The 17,788-nt window shown below is 49.6% G+C and overlaps 1 protein-coding gene across 2 annotated transcripts in view; it reads left to right on the forward strand.

The window, feature by feature from the left end:
• Positions 1–17,788, forward strand: part of NAT9 (N-acetyltransferase 9) — a 170,673-nt gene that overhangs the window by 150,100 nt on the left and 2,785 nt on the right. For both annotated transcript variants that reach the window (XM_086930807.1, XM_086930809.1), the window contains exons 4-5: positions 17,046–17,105; positions 17,624–17,718. In XM_086930807.1, coding sequence (XP_086786933.1) covers positions 17,046–17,105; positions 17,624–17,718 — 155 coding nt within the window. The remainder of the gene's footprint in view (positions 1–17,045; positions 17,106–17,623; positions 17,719–17,788) is intronic.

The raw sequence follows: 17,788 nt of genomic DNA on the forward strand, positions 1-17,788 counted from the left end.
TGACCCTCACGGACGAACAGAGAGTAGAGTTGACCTCCGAGACACTGCCTTCCCAGAACCAGATGGAGAGCTATGGGTAGACGGCTCATGCATCAAGCTCCCCGACGGCACCACCTCAGCTGCCTATGCAGTCACCACAGCCCGAACTGTAGTTGAGACAGCTCGCATTACACAGCGATCCGCACAGGCGGCAGAACTGTTTGCCCTCACACGAGCATGTATCTTAGCAGCAGGAACGACAGCCAACATATACACCGACAGCCAGTATGCCTTCGGGGTGGTTCATCATTTTGGGCTCTTATGGAAGGAGAGGGGATTCTTGACCTCACATGGCACACTGATCTTACACGGAGATCTAGTCTCCGCCCTGACTGAAGCAGTCCTCCTCCCCAAACAATTAGCTGTGATTAAGTGCCAGGCACACAAAAAGGTGACAGACATTGTAGGGCAGGGGAGCGCACTGGCTGACATCACTGCTCGAACCACGGCCGAGAATAGGACGACAACACGCATGTATGTGACCAGGTCACAAACAGAAAAATGGAAGGACGCTAGGGAGACTATTAGGGACATTCAAACGGCCAGCACACCACACAAATTGACTGAATGGGCACAGGTGGGACTAAAAGACGATGAAGGCTGCTGGCGGACGAAAGACGCAAACAAATGGTTGTTACCCAATTCCTATCTGATCTCCAATACTGACCATGACGCACTCCCCGGCACACATAGGATCTGCTCCCATGACATAACTTGCTTCCAGAATTTGGCACAACGACAAAATAGCAGACGCAGCAAAACACTTGGTTCAGCAATTCCTGATATGTCTGCAACACAACCCAGGGAAAGGGACTGTAGTACCTCGGGGAGGGTTTGGGGTCCCTGACCATCCCTTCGAAGTCCTCCAAATGGACTACATTCAGCTAGAAAGATGCCACAGTCTGAAATACGTACTCGTCATTGTGTGTGCGTTCAGCAAATGGGTGGAAGCCTATCCCACGAGGGACAATACCGCCATCACTACTGCAAAGGTGTTATTGAAAGAATTCTTCCCACGCTATGGCCTTTGTCGAATTTTGTGGAGCGACAGCTGCCCCCACTTCGTAGCCGAAGTTATCCAACTTATCTTGAAAGGGTTGGGTGTAAAACAAAAATTTCACGCAGTCTTCCACCCCCAATCTGCAGGCCTAGTACAACGACATAACGCCACACTGAAACTCAAGCTAGCAAAGATAGTTGCCACCACAGGACTGAAATGGCCAGATGCCCTCCCACTGGCACTGCTATCAATGCGCTCCACTCCTACCAGACACCACCTGACTCCATATGAGGTTGTCTTTGGCCGACCCATGAATGTCTGGGCCGCACCAAAGCCAACATCCATCCGTGATGTGACAGACATCCTAATGTCTGACTATCTGCATAATTTGACAAAAACGCTAACTGTTATCCACCAACAGGTGCAGCAAGCCATACCAGACGCATCCAGGGGCCCCGGACATGACATTCAGCCCGGAGATTTCGTCCTGATTCGAAATTTCCAAAGGACGAAGAGTCTGGAACCCAGGTGGACGGGCCCCTGGCAAGTCTTGATCGCCACCCGCACTGCACTCCGAGTGGAAGGGAAGCGGAATTGGCTGCATGCACATCACTGCAAGAAGATATCACCGACCCTGACAACAAAAGAAGACGTGGACACCCAAGAAGAGCTCCTGAACAAAGACAGACCATCCCTGAGTTGCTACCCTGAAACAGAGACACTTGAATTGACAAAATTTCTAGATCCCACTGTGCCTTCCAGAGAAGGGTACAACTTACGTCGAAAGGAGAGCGCTTCGGCCAAGCAAACCACTGACTAAGTCAAAAATCTCAGAGCGGTAGCCTAACACTACTAAGGTTATCAAGAGAGAAGTTAGATGAAGTTTGTGGTCTTGCCCGTCACCGAGCCTCTTGAAGATGATGAAAGCTCCCAACAAGAAGATGATGGAAGCGCCCGACATGAAGGTGATGGAAGCAACCTGAGGAAATAGAAATTTTACGTGGTCAATGTGTCCCCTGCTTGTACCCCACGTTTCGTGTATGTATATATCATCCATGCATTTTCCCTCTCATGTCTGTAATAATGATGCTTCTGCATTTCCGTCTCACGTTAGAATGTCAGTTACCAAGCCTTCCATGAAAGAAACGTTAATTCTGCATTGAGGCCTATGTTGCCAATGTATTTGCATGGTGCACGTTTAAAAGTCGAGATGAACCCGTTTTGTGGCTCAGCCTGAGCCAGTTCCCGAATTAAGGTTTTTCATGCCTCCAGACACTCTGAAAGCTGCAGCTCAGCTACGTATCCCTGACCTCTCGCATACTTCTGGCTCAGCCGAGAGGGGCCCAGCCCGGGGTGCCAAGACAGTATTTTGCACACAGTTATCTGCTTACTCCACAGAAAACACATTCCTGCCTAGTGGGAAAGGTAAACAGAACCCGTCTACAGAGATAGAGCCTAGCCTTCCTGTCCCCGTTTAAGTGATTTACAGAACTTGCATCCATAGAAAGCCCATGGCCCCCACGCAATGCACGAAGAAATATATGCACACACTGGCTCCTAGTGATGAGCAACCTTTGCTTGAGCGACTTTTACTTCAGATAATACATCCCCGGATTCAAGATATCAGATAATACCAGACGAGCAGGTCGTCCTGACACTGAAGGCCTCTCTACTAGATCGAAAGTCAGCTCCCCCCAGCTTCCCCCAGTTACACGTTAGTTGCACGTCATGACCAAGGATGCGCACACAAGTAGGGTAAAGGTTCCAGCTGGCCATGTATCCACCCACCTATGACTCACCTATGACTCCTCAAGTGAACGCCTTCTTACACGCCCTCTTGCACGCCCATATGCTCTTATCTCTCTTTTTCTCTTGCTCTGCCTGGAGCGCTCCTCCTTCTCTATGCAATGTAATGTATATCCCATGTATAAATATTGTACTCTGTGAATAAAGTTCGGAAGACCCTTCCTGAACCTTAGTGGTGATGGAACCCGATTCTCCCTTAACTCGAGTTACTGAAATAAAGCCCTTTTGAATCGGACACCACGGACTCTGCCTCTCATTATATGCATGACCCATTGTTTAAGTATAGAAATTCCGACAGGGTAATATTTTATTTACCACAAACCGGACGTCCAAAGACCCATTACAAAGACCCAAAGACTGACAAACTGCATAGCTCAAAGACAATTTCCCTTTTCATCGCTCTTCTCTTTTGCCTCCTCCTCATGGCCACCTTCTGGATTGTAGAAGAAAGCGCACCTGCCCATGAGACTTTGATACCCACTGTGCAACCCACCACCAAGAGAGAACACTATCTCATTTCATTTTCACCCCAGCTCCGAGAAGGATGCAAGGAATTCTGGAACAATTCATTTGTGCAGTTGCTACACCAACATAACCTTGCTACCAATGCCACGAACTGCTGGATCTGTGGGCTTCTGCCCCATGCAACTGAACATTCTGTCCCTTTCATTCTCTCGCCTTTTTCCGTTCATGGGTCCTGCCTTGCCTGGCTGATACTCTTGCAAGAGAGTTACAAGGACAATGCAACGTCTGGCGAAACCATTTCGCACTTCCACACTGAGTTCTGGCTGAACAAGACTGGAAAAACTTCTGCTCCCTTTTGCCCTTTGACATCCAACACCACCTTTCAAATGAACATCCCTGAAAAGGAACAAATTGAAATGCAGGTGTTCAACAATCCAGCCAGACCCACCTTCTCTTATCTCCGGAAACGAACTTCCGCCACATTGACTGTGGCCCTATCCGTGGTGAATGTTTCAGCCCTTTCTGCATTGAAGGTCATGGGACAAAACCAGTGGGTCACAGCTCCTGCCACATCACCAGGATCTTGCACACAACTGATCCACCCTCTTTTGTTGCCTCCCCGAATATGTACTTTGTCTGTGGAACCAAAGCCTACACCTGGCTCCCAAAGGGCTGGGAAGGCACCTGCTACATCGCTGTTGGCCTTCCTCCGACATATGTGGCACCAGCAAATCATCACCGACAAAAGCGAGCAAAGGACATTGAACAAGCAGACTCCACTGGAGCGCAGTTCCTGGACGCAGTAAAGGGACTCGTTCCATTTTGGGGCCCGATGGCAAACAGCCGCGCCATCCGACATCTGGCCCAGGCAGTTGAAACGACTATGAACATCACAGCTGGCATCCTCACGAACAACACAGCCGAGCTTCAGGCGGTCAGCCTGGTGGCTCTTCAGAACCGCCTTGTCCTAGACGTGGTTCTAGCAAATCGTGGGGGAGCATGCCGCATCATCGGATCTAGCTGCTGCACCTACGTGCCGGACAATTCGCCCTCAGTCTACAAGGCCATTGAACATCTCCACAGACTCTCCTCAGAGGTTCACCAAGAACAAGAAGGATGGTCGTTTGGGAGCTGGTTTTGGAGCACTGTGAAAGACTGGGGGTGGAGGTTGTTTATGATCATATTGATACCGATTGTAATAATATGTGGATTCTGCCTGGGTGTTCAATGCTTGCCACCTCTGTGCTCACTTTTTGCGAGCTGTATCTGCCCTAAGACTCTGGACTTTGAAACTGAGCGAATGAAAGCTTTATACAAAGTTGAAATCCGTAACATAATGGGGATAGCTATAGACTGACAAGCTCGCTAGATATGTTGAAAAGGGAGGACTGTTAAAATCTAGTTTGCAGCGTAAACCTTATCGGCACCATCTTGTCCCTTTTCCAGGACCATACGTGTGCGTAAGCAGCAGCCATTTTGAGTACCATGGCCTCTCTGCCCATTGCCGATTGCCAGCGCGTCTCTCTGACCCCGCAAGCATCCCCCCCGGCACTGACAGCCCCCGCACTCACATGCTCGGGCCATAAACCACCCCTTCAGCGCAACCCTGCCTCAGATCCACATCCCGTACCAGGCCAACACCTCCCTCCATCCCTTTCATGACCACGGATCCTTTGATAACCCCCTTCCTCTGTGCCCGGCTGTCCGAACTGATCCCAGGCCATCACCTAGCCTTGCGGATGTAGTTTATTGCTCCTACTGTAAAAACTCACCCCTCTTCAAAGGAGCTAAGATTAATCAATGCTTCCACCCCATGAGATCCGATTGATTGCACACATTCCGGGAACCGGCGGAATGTCCAGCTGCGCGATAGTCATCACCTACTGAGATCAGGGTGGGGACTTCTACTGTAGATATGTGCCGGAACGGGCCTGAAGCGGGGATTCCGAGGATGTCTTTCCGTACATCAAAGCATTTACAAGAATGTGCCATATGTAATAAACTGTAATAAAAGCCATAAACCTGTGTATAAGAGGCCAGGCCTCAGAGATGCGGTTAGAGCACCTCGAGACGATACCCTGTTTGTCTGATCTGACCTGTTCTGTTCCGACGGAATTAAACTTCGTTTCCCGCTTCTCCAGTTTCCAGCGCCTGCCTCTTTATTTGTTAAATCCTCGAGTGGTATGAGAGGCGATTAACGCCAAGCAGCGTCTAAAGGTCATCTATTGAAACTGCTTTTCCACAGGTGCTGCTTAAGATGGTGGCTTTGCCTCGGCTGCTTTACTATTTCCGCACGCTGCCAATATGGATCCCTCCACGGATATTTAAAGAATTGCGCACGCTGACGACGGATTTCTTGTGGGGACATCGGAGGCGCCGGGTAGCACTGAACACGCTGATGCGACCTAAAGCAGAGGGGGGACTCGCGGTTCCCAATTTTGAGTTATACTATTTGGCAGCGCAACGGCAGATCCTTACACAGAATGTTGCGAGGGAGTTTAGAGGCCCAATCCAATCCAGAGGGGCGGGGATGCAGAGGCATATTCTATCTTATATTGTCATGCAACAGAAGCTTGAGTTACGAGACTTAGCTCTGGAGGAGAAGACCTTGCGATTATGTTGGAATAAAAGTCAGAAAAGAGCGGGGGTGGCACACCCCTATGCGCCGGAGCTCCCTCTGGGTATGTTGACGGTGCTGCCGCATGGTCGGGGATTGGTCACCACTAATGGACTGGGAGGAGTTGAGACTTCATATGATAGGCGAGTTACTGCCATTCAGGGTGATTCAGGATCAATTCGGCCTTCCAGATGGGAGTTTCCTGTTGCACGCGGCGGTGACAGCGGCGATACGGAGACACTAGAAAGCTGGGCAGTCGGAGCCCCGCACAACCATGGCCTGCCAGTATGTGGTTATGGCGGCAGGCACATTTAAGGCGGTTACCTGCCTGCACTCTCGGATGTTGCACGAAGGTTTGGAACCCTCACAGCTCTGAAGCAGAAATGGGAGGCGAGTGTAGGGAAGCCCATACCTGACACGACATGGGATCACATTTTGAGGAGGACATGGAAGGGGACTAGAAATGCTCGGTTTCAGCAGGTACACTTTTTTGTAATACATCGAGCATACCTGACCCCGGGAAAGATCCGGAGGCTTTTCCATGTGCAGGACGCAGCATGTCCCAGATGCCTGACGCCTGATGTGGAATTTGACCATATGTTATGGGACTGTCCAAAACTGGGGTTGTACTGGTCGGAAGTGGGGACGCTCCTTAATGTAGTTACCGATCGACAGGTTGAGTATGACATGGCGACGTGTCTGTTGCTCTGGTTTCCTCACACGGCTAAAACAAAAATCACGAGTAAATTCATTGATTTGGGACTTATTTTGGCCCAGAGGGAAATCACCTGGCACTGGAAATCGAAGGAGGGCCCATCTCACAGGAGATGGACGAATGAACTGAAGAAATGGGCTCGAAGTGAGGGTGTGGTTAGGTTCAGACAGGCCACCTGCACGGCAAATGAGAAGAGCTTGGAGATGGCACGGGCTTGGGAGGCATTGGTGCAGGCACTAAAGGACTATCTGATTGAGGACGAGGAATAGGGGGGACACCACGGTAAACGGTTCCATGAGACACGGCAGCAAATGTGTACTGATTCCCCAGACCTCTTCTGATTATGATTCTGTACATGTGGATTCAGCCCACACCAGCAGCAGTTGGGGGGGAGGGACGTGGGTGGGAGGGTTAGTTGGGGTTCTTTCAACATATATAGGGGGGCAAGGCGGAGACCAGAATCAAGCGTAGACCCTTATGATGAGCATCCGAGGAGTATGTTCCCTGATCAGAGGTTAGGCGAATAAGTGTAGTTTATTGGGACATCCTAAGGAGGGAGGTTGATTGGGTGATTGAGAACAACTGAGTCGCGTTTGTGATGACAATATTCGATTCCCTATTGGAGCTTATATTTGGATGATTGTTGTGAGGGTCGGGTGGAGAAGTCTAGAAAAGCGGATGTGAGATCACCTTGCCGACTGGATGCAAATTGCTCTTCCTTTCTCTTGGATACCTCTGGCATTTTTGTAGCTGACGTCGCCCGGCCTCCGGGATGTGGGCTAAATGGCTGTGTGCTGCCTAACTAATGTTATGTGGATTATAGTTGACAGAGGCGAAAATGTCGGGATAATTGATTGTATTTTTTAAATTTTTTTTATGATTCTGCAATAAAAACATATTTCCCAAAAAAAAATTACCACAAAGCTGCACTGGTTGAATTCCAACCAGGTCAACCGGTATGTTGAGTTCTAACCACCAGAACAACAGGTGTAGGATTTTGAACCTGTGGCACAAGGGCACTCCATGACAAATGGAGTGGCCCTTACCCTATTCTATTTTTGTGCTCACCAGGCCACCCCAGTTTGGACCCAGCCATATGCAAATCGGTCTTTGCCCTGCTCATAATGGGAACAGTCCAGCCGGAACGGCCATGCCAGGTCCTCCCTGGACCGGAGAAAACAATCCTTGGACCCGTTTCAGGGTATCATGCCTCATCAGCCAGGCTAGCTTCAATCCAATGGCAGAGTGAGCACGAGACCCACGTCTGGGCATACCCTACCCAATTGGGGTGTCTATAGTAACACAAAAAGATGATGAACATTCACCCCCAGTCACAGATCTGTTTGCTCATTATGCCACCCCAGTTTGGGCCCAGCCATATGCTGGGTCCAAACTGGAATGGTATGGTGAGCAGAGATCCCTCCCGGCTCCCTTCTTATGACGCCCCCTCAGCGACCGCGCAGCGGACGCGCGCAGCGGGAGCGCCGACTGAGCGCCGAAGGTGCGCCAAAGGTAAGCCCGTCTGCGCCCGTCCGTGCCTGGACCGCGCCCAGTGCCAGGACCCCTGGCCCCCGCAGATCCCAGCCCACTCGCCGGACGTACGACGCCGCCACCCTCATCGCACTCAACGACGGACGAGTCCCGGGATGCTACCGTGCCACCCCGAGACGCTCCCACGGACCCTTCTGCTGCACCGCCTGCAAGTTCACCTGCATCCGGACCTGCCTCGCACCAGCACCCGCCAAGACGAACACCAGCAGCAACCACCTCAAGTGCATCCTGCTCAACACCCGCTCAGTCCACAGACACGCCATCGAACTCTGGAACCTCATCGACACCACAGCTCCTGACGTTGCCTTCCTCACGGAGACCTGGATGAACGCCTCTTCAGCGCCCGACATCGCCATCGCCATCCCAGAGGGCTACAAGATCACCCGGAGGGACCGCACCGCCAACCAGATGGGAGGAGGCATCGCCATCATCCACAGGGACACCATCCGCATCACGACTTACACCGACGACATCCTGACTACCGCCGAACACCTACACTTCCAGATCCACACCGACCCGAAGACCACCCTCAGAGGCACCCTGATCTACCGACCCCCGGGACCACGCACACAATTCAGCGAGGACATCGCCGACTTCGTCAGCCCGCATGCCCTCCCCTCCGCTGACTACATCCTCCTAGGGGACCTCAACTTCCACCTGGAGAACAACAACGACCGCAACACCACCACCCTGCTCGACAACCTCGCCAACCTCGGACTCAAGCAGCTGGTGACCACCCCCACCCACCTCGCCGGACACACACTCGACGCCGTCTTCTCATCCAGCAAAGACATCACCTTCAGCCACGCCACAGGACTCCACTGGACGGACCACAGCTGCGTCCACTTCACCTTCAGAAGAACGACGATCCACCACCACCAGCAACAGGTCGCCCGCAGAAACTGGAGCAAGATCAGTCGACCAGCTCGCCGCTTCCCTGAGCCAGCACCCTCCCGCCAGCTCAGCGAACCCCAGCCAGGCCGCCGACAACCTCACGAAGTGGATCAGCAACTGCGCGGACGAACTCGCCCCACTGAAGACCCCGCCCAGCAGACCCGGCAGCAAGAAGGCCCCATGGTTCACCGACGAACTCAAGAGCTCCAAGAAGAACTGCCGAGCCCTCGAGAAAGCCTGGAGAAGGGAGCCAACACCGGACAACATGACCACCCTCAAGCTTGCCACCCGGAAGCACCACCAGCTGATCCGCGACACCAAGAAAACTGCATTCAAGGACCGACTGGACAACAACGCACACAACAGCAAGGAACTCTTCAACATCGTGAAAGAGCTCTCCAACCCCAACGCCGGAAACAACGACATCACCCTATCGCAAGAACTCTGCAACTCCCTCGCCTCCTACGTCCACAACAAGATCGCGGACATACACAACAGCTTCAACACCCAACCAACGAACGCCACGTCCGACACGACCGAACCACCGCCCCCCACCACCACCCTCCGCGCCTGGACTCCGATCAGCACCGAAGACACCGTCCGCATGATGAACTCCATCCACTCCGGATCTCCGACCGACCCCTGCCCTCACCACGTCTTCAACAAGGCCGACGCTGTCATCGCACCCCACCTGCGGGACATCATCAACACCTCCTTCACCACCGCCACCTTCCCTGAGAGCTGGAAGCACGCCGAACTCAGCGCTCTACTCAAGAAACCAACAGCGGACCCCACCGAACTCAAGAATTACAGCCCCATCTCGCTGCTCCCGTTTCCGGCCAAAGTCATCGAGAAGACCGTCAACAAGCAACTGGCCGCCTTCCTCGAGACGAACGGATCACTCGACCCCTCTCAGTCTGGCTTCCGAGCCAACCACAGCACCGAGACCACCCTCATCGCTGCCACCGATGACATCCGAACCCTGATGGACAACGGAGAAACAGCGGCCCTCATCCTCCTAGACCTCTCCGCGGCCTTCGACACCGTCTGCCACCGCACCCTAGTGCAGCGCCTCTACAACGTCGGAATCCAGGAGAAGGCACTGGAATGGATCATCTCCTTCCTCGACGGAAGAACCCAGAGAGTCCGCCTACCACCGTACAAATCAAAGGCCACCAAAGTCATCTGCGGCGTACCCCAAGGATCCTCGCTGAGCCCAACCCTCTTCAACGTCTACATGAGCCCCCTCGCGGCCATCGCACGCCAACACAACCTGAACATCATCTCCTACGCCGACGATACCCAGCTGATCCTCTCCCTTACCAACGACCCCGCCGCCGCCAGAGCCAACCTTCACGAAGGAATAAAAGAGGTAGCCGAGTGGATGTCGACCAGCCGCCTGAAGCTGAACTCGGACAAGACGGAAGTCCTCATCCTGGGATCCTCGCCCTCCGCCTGGGGCGACTCCTGGTGGCCCCCCGCCCTGGGAACCGCACCCAAACCGACAGACCACGCACGCAACCTGGGCTTCATCCTGGACTCCTCCCTCTCCATGACCAAGCAAGTCAACGCCGTCTCCTCGTCATGCTTCAACATCCTGCGCATGCTACGGAAAATCTTCCGGTGGATCCCCACCGAGACCAGGAAGACTGTCACCCAGGCCCTCGTCACCAGCCGACTGGACTACTGCAACGCCCTCTACGCCGGAACCACCACCAAGCTCCAGAAGAGACTCCAACGGATCCAGAACGCCTCAGCCAGACTCATCCTCGACATCCCACGACACAGCCACATCTCCGGACACCTAAGAGACCTGCACTGGCTCCCGGTCAACAAGAGAATCACCTTCCGTCTCCTTACCCACGCACACAAAGCTCTCCACGATCAAGGCCCGAGCTACCTCAACAACCGCATCAACTTCTACGCTCCCAAACGACACCTCCGATCAGCCAGTCACGCCCTCGCCGCCGTCCCCCACATCCGAAGAATGACAACAGGAGGAAGGTCCTTCTCCTACCTGGCCGCCAAGACCTGGAACTCCCTCCCGACCGACCTGCGCCTGACCCAAGACCACCTCGCCTTCAGGAAGAAGCTCAAGACCTGGCTGTTCGGGCAGTAGCAGCACCCCCCCCCCCCCCCCCCCCCCCTAGCGCCTTGAGACCCTCCGGGTAAGTAGAGCGCTCTATAAATGTCTATGATTGAGATCAGATGAATTTAGGCCCAGATCGCTGTACTAGGGTTGAATGTTTGACAGTGTTCGGCATTTTATCCATCACCTACTGTGTTATCTTGCACACCAACTATCACAATTCTCTTCATACCACAACAGGGGGCGGTCAAAGCAAGCACAAGGAGATGATGGACAGAGCACTGAAACTTTTCAGACACTCACCCCAGTTTCAGATCTGGGTTGAATCCATCATTGTTCTTTAGCTCACTTCGCCACCCCAGTTCAGACCCAGCCATATGCAAATCAGTCTTGATTCAGACCGAAATGCCAAGCCAGGTCTTCCCTGGACCGGAAACAAGCATCCTGGGACCGGTTTCGCAGTAACACCCCTCATCAGCCAGGCTAGCTTGAATCCAGTGGCAAAGTGAGCAAGGGACCCACGTCTGCCAACTTAGGGCGAACAAAGCAAACACAAGGGGATGATGAACGGAGCACTGAAAGAGGGGACGGTACCTGCAAGGGTGACATTAGTAAGGGCCCTGCTTCAGTGCCCTTTAACAACACTCCCAGTCCATATTCACAAAATTGTTCCACTAACCTTGGACAAATTGATTTTTAAAACTATTCCTTGACTGGAGGACAAGAGTCATGGGTAAATATGTTACTGCACAGACTAACGTCTATGTAGCATATTGCTGGCCTGTTGATTGACAACATGCTCATTTCTTGAAAACAATGGTCCGAAAAGTGCAGCTCCACCATAGACCATTTGCTCTGTGTTGCCCTACCAAATCAATTTGACCTTTGAAAGTGCAGTATTGCCTAGATGGATCAGCTGGAAACCAGAGACAACTGACACACTTCCTCAGCTGTAATTCCAACGAATGCTGATTGAACTGGTGTACTCACTCTTCAGGAAATATCTTGTGCTATGGAGTGGTATCTGGGCTTTATGGGGATCTTATTTATAGTAGTATTGGTAAAATGTTTTTGAAACCTACACAATATCCTTCCAGGTTACTTTGGCCGAAGAATGAAAGGATTATTCCCTTGGGGAGGGGTCCACCTTGCTACAGGATCATTAAAGGTTGGTCAGGGAATCCAAATTTAAATTCCTTCAACTCAAGATCTTAAATGATTATTATTGAATCCCATGTAAATTACACAGAGCAAGCCTACTAGACCCTCACCTGCTGAAGATGTGCCCTGGGGATTGTGGTTTGCTTCATGTGTTGTGCAACCATATCGACCATATTGACAAGTGTTAGTGACATGACTATTCCCCCATTGGCCCACGTCATCTTACACAGCACAGTGCACATACCCATAGCCAAAGATGAATAGCGACTTCCTTCGCTGAGACCAAGGACTGTATTCTACTGCACTGCAGCACTCTGGATAAATGTCTTACAGAGCTCTCCTGGATAGCTCACTGTGAACAACTTGTATACAAAATGAATTATCAGTTATTTTCACACACTTTTGGGGCACCTTCCCTTTTGATTTGGGCAAGGATTGACAAGGTTGGTGATAACAAGTGGACCATGGAATATTAGTACCCAGCCGTGAACACCTCACCACACTCTGTTTGACACTCCGCTTAACTTGACAGACTCACCTCTCAAATAGACCTCATAGACCATGGTAGAACAACTAACCTAATGGGAACCTTTTGAACAAACCTGCGCCTGACTGTATATGCCCAGCAGCAGACTCCTTGGCACTAGATCTGTCCCTGCTTGCCTAATATCACTCCACTTTGTTTTACTCATACTTTTGTCTGACCTCCATCATCTTAGTGTGCCAATGTATTAAATGTTAGGCTTCAACACTTATTAACTACTTGCTATGATACAAGCCTTCACCTCTGCTGGCCATACCTCCGCACTTACTGCCACTTGCAATGTAATGAGAGGGTATCTGCATATCTCTACGGAGAACTGATTTAGCAGATGGCTCTATCTGCCACCTTCCCAGTAGAAACCCCAATTCCAGCATGCTGACCTTGATTCTGCCTTCTCCCAGTGAGATGTTCTCAATTTACTATACCACCACCATGTTGTTCTTGTTATTCTTAGTATTCTTCGAGTTTCTTATGATTTCTTTTTTTCATTGTTCTTAAAGTGTGCCCACAATTCTCTCAGAGTTTGAGTCAGCAACCCCTGTGTCTGTAAAATAGAGTGCATGATGCAACTAAGCACAACTTTCCAAGGTACCTGCCTTCATTTTGTATTCCACCCTCCAACGTACTGTTTTGTACTGTACCGTCTTGAATTCATTTACGGTATTGGCATTGCACAATTTTGTGTTCACATGACTGATAATAAATGTTGCAAAAAAAGTATACTACAAAAAACAAGATGATGGGATGAATGTTTGACTCCATTTCAGGCACTGGTGATCACTCGGATGCATTCCAGACCATTATGTTTTTGCCTACTGTGCCGTTCCAGACAGAGACCTGTCTTATGCTAATCAGCCTTGGTCCTGCTCCAATACGAGCAGTCCGGCCCGGACTGACAGGCCCATTCAGTTGAGGAACATAAGCAAACTAACTGTCATTTCGATGTCATCAGTGATGCTTAACTTGAGTCCTATGGCACAGTGGCCTGGCTTGGCAGTTAGGGCCATTCCTGTTGAAGCAGAACCAGGGCTTATTTGCATATGGATGGATCTAATCAGAGTTTTTTTTTGTTTTGTTTTTTAATTCCGTGTTTTATACAGCACAGACATGACCCTATTAGGGTATCAGAGCGCTTCACAATTCCATAGCCTAGAACTTTCGATGGCAGGTTTGACAGAAACCTATAAGCAACAGTAACAAGTGTAAATAATCAGTTTGGGAGAATAAGGCGTTTGTGTTTACAACATAATGCATACATGTCCTAACGATACAAGAGATCTTTCTGTGTTAACATAGTCCCTTAACTAGATAGTATCATAACAGTGTCTGGTCTTTCGTTATTTATGGAAGGAATTTGCGCATATGAAAAGTCTTAGCTTCTCTTTTGAAAACTGACGTAGACGAGATCTTTCTGATGCTCGGGGGAGTGAGTACCAGGATGCTCTGTCATAAGTTCTCTTCTTACGGAGGAGGGCAGGTTTCAGTAAGAGGTCTCCATTACTCCGAGAGAATCTGCTGCCTCCTGACAATGTGATTTTCTGGGCTAGGTAAAGTGGTGTTTTGTAGTGTATCGTTTTGTGTGTGATACATGCCATCTTTAGTTGGATTCTTGCTTCATAAGGTAACCAGTTAAGCTCTTTCAGGTGTGGTGATGTGGTCAAACTTTCTGGAGCCTGTTATGAGTCTTGTTGCCGCATTGAGACAGGCTTTTAGTGAAGCTGTTGAAATCTTGGGTAGTCCTGATAAAGTTGTGCATCCATACTCAATCCTCGAGACGACCAATGCCTAGACTGCCGTTTTGAAGCCTGATGTAGATATGAATGGTTTCAGTTTTCTAAGATAGCTCAGATGGAAGCCTGCGGTTTTAGCCATCGTGCAAATGTGGGATTGCATGTTCAGGTTCTTACCTGGCATTATTCCAAGGGTCTTGGTTGAGTCCGCTAGAGTTGGAATAGTAAGCAAAAAAATGATGGACTGGGATTCTGTCCAGAGTAATTACCGATGGCTGAGCCATTACATTTTTGCACTTTTCAGTGCCATGCTAAAAGTGTGATGGGTATGCTCAGATGTGGTCCCATGCTCACTGTGCCACTGGAACCTTTCTGCACCTGACTGAAAAGGCCCAATGATGCCGCAACTGGTCTTGGGCTGCCTGTGTTCCATTTTTGAGAGGACCTGGCTTGGCAGTTCAGTCTGGCCTGTTCTTATGGAACAGGGCCAAGGCTGATTTGCATATGGCTAGGTCTTATCTGGCAGACAAAAATGCTTTACTCCCATAGGGTCTGAGTAATTACCAGTGATCAAGATTAATTCAAGCATTCCAGTTATCCCCTATGGGAGTAAAGGATTTTAGATTTCTAGTTCAAACATTTAAAAAATAAATACATATTTTTTTCTCAAAACACTTGTTGAACCATTCTTCGTTACATATCAATGGACAAAAAACAGCGAAATATGAAAAAGAATGGCGGCTAACAAATACATGCCATTAAGGCCAAGTCAAGCTAGCCGGGCTGATGAGAGGTGTTACCTCGAAACCGGTCCGGTCCTCGGATGCTTGATTCCGTTCTGGGAAGGACATGGCTTTTGTAGTTCGGACTGGACTGTTCCCATGGGGCACAGGGTCAGAGCTGATTTGCATATCGCCATTGTCTAACCCAGGGTGGTGTGGAGTGCAAAAAAACGATGGATTTGGGCCCAGATCTTTGGACTGGGTTGAGTGTGTGACATTGATCCACATTCGGTCCATCACCTGTTGTGTTTGCATATTCCGCCCTAAGTGCGCTGGGGATGCCCAGACGTGGGTCCCAGGCACTCCACACCACTGGAGTCAAGCTAGCCGGGCTGATGAGAGGTGTTACCTCGAAACCGGTCCGGTCCTCGGATGCTTGATTCCGTTCTGGGAAGGACATGGCTTTTGTAGTTCGGACTGGACTGTTCCCATGGGGCACAGGGTCAGAGCTGATTTGCATATCGCCATTGTCTAACCCAGGGTGGTGTGGAGTGCAAAAAAACGATGGATTTGGGGCCAGATCTTTGGATTGGGTTGAGTGTGTGACATTGATCCACATTCGGTCCATCACCTGTTGTGTTTGCATATTCCGCCCTAAGTGCGCTGGGGATGCCCAGACGTGGGTCCCAGGCACTCCACACCACTGGAGTCAAGCTAGCCGGGCTGATGAGAGGTGTTACCTCGAAACCGGTCCGGTCCTCGGATGCTTGATTCCGTTCTGGGAAGGACATGGCTTTTGTAGTTCGGACTGGACTGTTCCCATGGGGCACAGGGTCAGAGCTGATTTGCATATCGCCATTGTCTAACCCAGGGTGGTGTGGAGTGCAAAAAAACGATGGATTTGGGCCCAGATCTTTGGACTGGGTTGAGTGTGTGACATTGATCCACATTCGGTCCATCACCTGTTGTGTTTGCATATTAAGTATTGGCCGGCAAACATGGTAGCTCCTTGAACCATAGTTTGTGACAAGAGATTTTAGCATGACTTTGAATGTATAAAGAGTTCAACAGTGTTTAAAGTATTATTTATTCTGTCCGCTTATTGGTTTTAAAATCTGTTTCAGCCAATAGGTTTGAAATTGATTTCAGTAGCTCAAATTGATTTGTCCTAAAGAATTTGTGCGATTTAAATTTCAATCACAAGTTTCATATAGAGAAAACAGTTTATGCGTTTTCATATACATTGTGTTATGTGTACTTTTATTTACCAAAAATACATACCTAGGAATAGAATTATTGTATCACATATCACCTTCAGTAAATTGTCAAAATGATTAGGAAGAGATTTGTTTACCTCCTTTTATGTGCTTTTCTCGGAGAACGTTTTAGGAATGGTTTTCAATGTGCATTAAGTGTTCAATCAGTAATGTATTTTTTGTCTTATGTATGGCATGGTATTTGTCAAGCAATAAAATAACTTAAATCATAGGACTCTGCAGTATGTGACTATTCTCCGCAGAAACATCTTTTCTTGTGTGTAAGCAACTCATTTTTCTGCAAGAGAAATCTCTCTAATTGTGCACAGGCTCCCAAACGTTCCCATTGGTACTTTGCTCATGTTTTTGGTATATGTAAGAGGTGAACATGTACTCTCCGAGGCAGGCAATCCACTTTACATGAGAGATACTTACCCAAATATTTGTGTCCTTTAGAGTCCAGCTACCGTGGGAAAGGATTTGGCAAGGAGGCTACACTGCTGATGCTGAGATATGGTAAACATCTCTTTGAATAGAACCTGGAGGGTAGCTTATGTGGGTTGTGCAGGGACATCTGTCATAAAGAGTGGCACCAATGTGGTCAGTACCAGGAGATATATTCCCTGAAAATGTATTTTCTGAGCCGTCACAGGTGTGAGTTGGGCTGGTGGTTCATCTTGTTGAAGAATCCCAATGCAGTTGGGTCTAGAATATGCATCATATAGGGCTGTATATTTAGGCGAGAGTAGACATTGTATTATGTAGGCCATTAGATGTGGGTCTGTGATTTTTATAACCTGTAGGCGAGAGTGGGCTATGTATCCGGTAGCACACCACCTATGTGGGTGGGACAGGAAGATACGTCCCATTGGGCAAGAAGATGAACACAAAAATCTCCTATCGAGCATTACCTGTGTCTTGTAGGGTAGAAAGGTGTACCTTAGACATGCTCTAAATGTGTTCTAGATTTCATGACTGGGAAATGTATACCATAAAGTACTCTGACGATTCTCTTATTACTCCCTATACTATAGGAGTGACATCGCTTGGAATCTCCAAATTTGAAGCTAAAATTGGACAAGAAAATGTGGCTAGCATTGCTCTGTTCCAGAAGCTTCGTTTTCAGGAGGTGAGCAAGTGGGACAGGAATGCAAATTGTGAGCATGAATTCATAACTGCATGTAGAGAGAGTCATAATT

Source organism: Lissotriton vulgaris, chromosome 7 (genome assembly GCF_964263255.1).
Source record: "Lissotriton vulgaris chromosome 7, aLisVul1.2, whole genome shotgun sequence".
Taxonomy (NCBI): Eukaryota; Metazoa; Chordata; class Amphibia; order Caudata; family Salamandridae; genus Lissotriton; species Lissotriton vulgaris.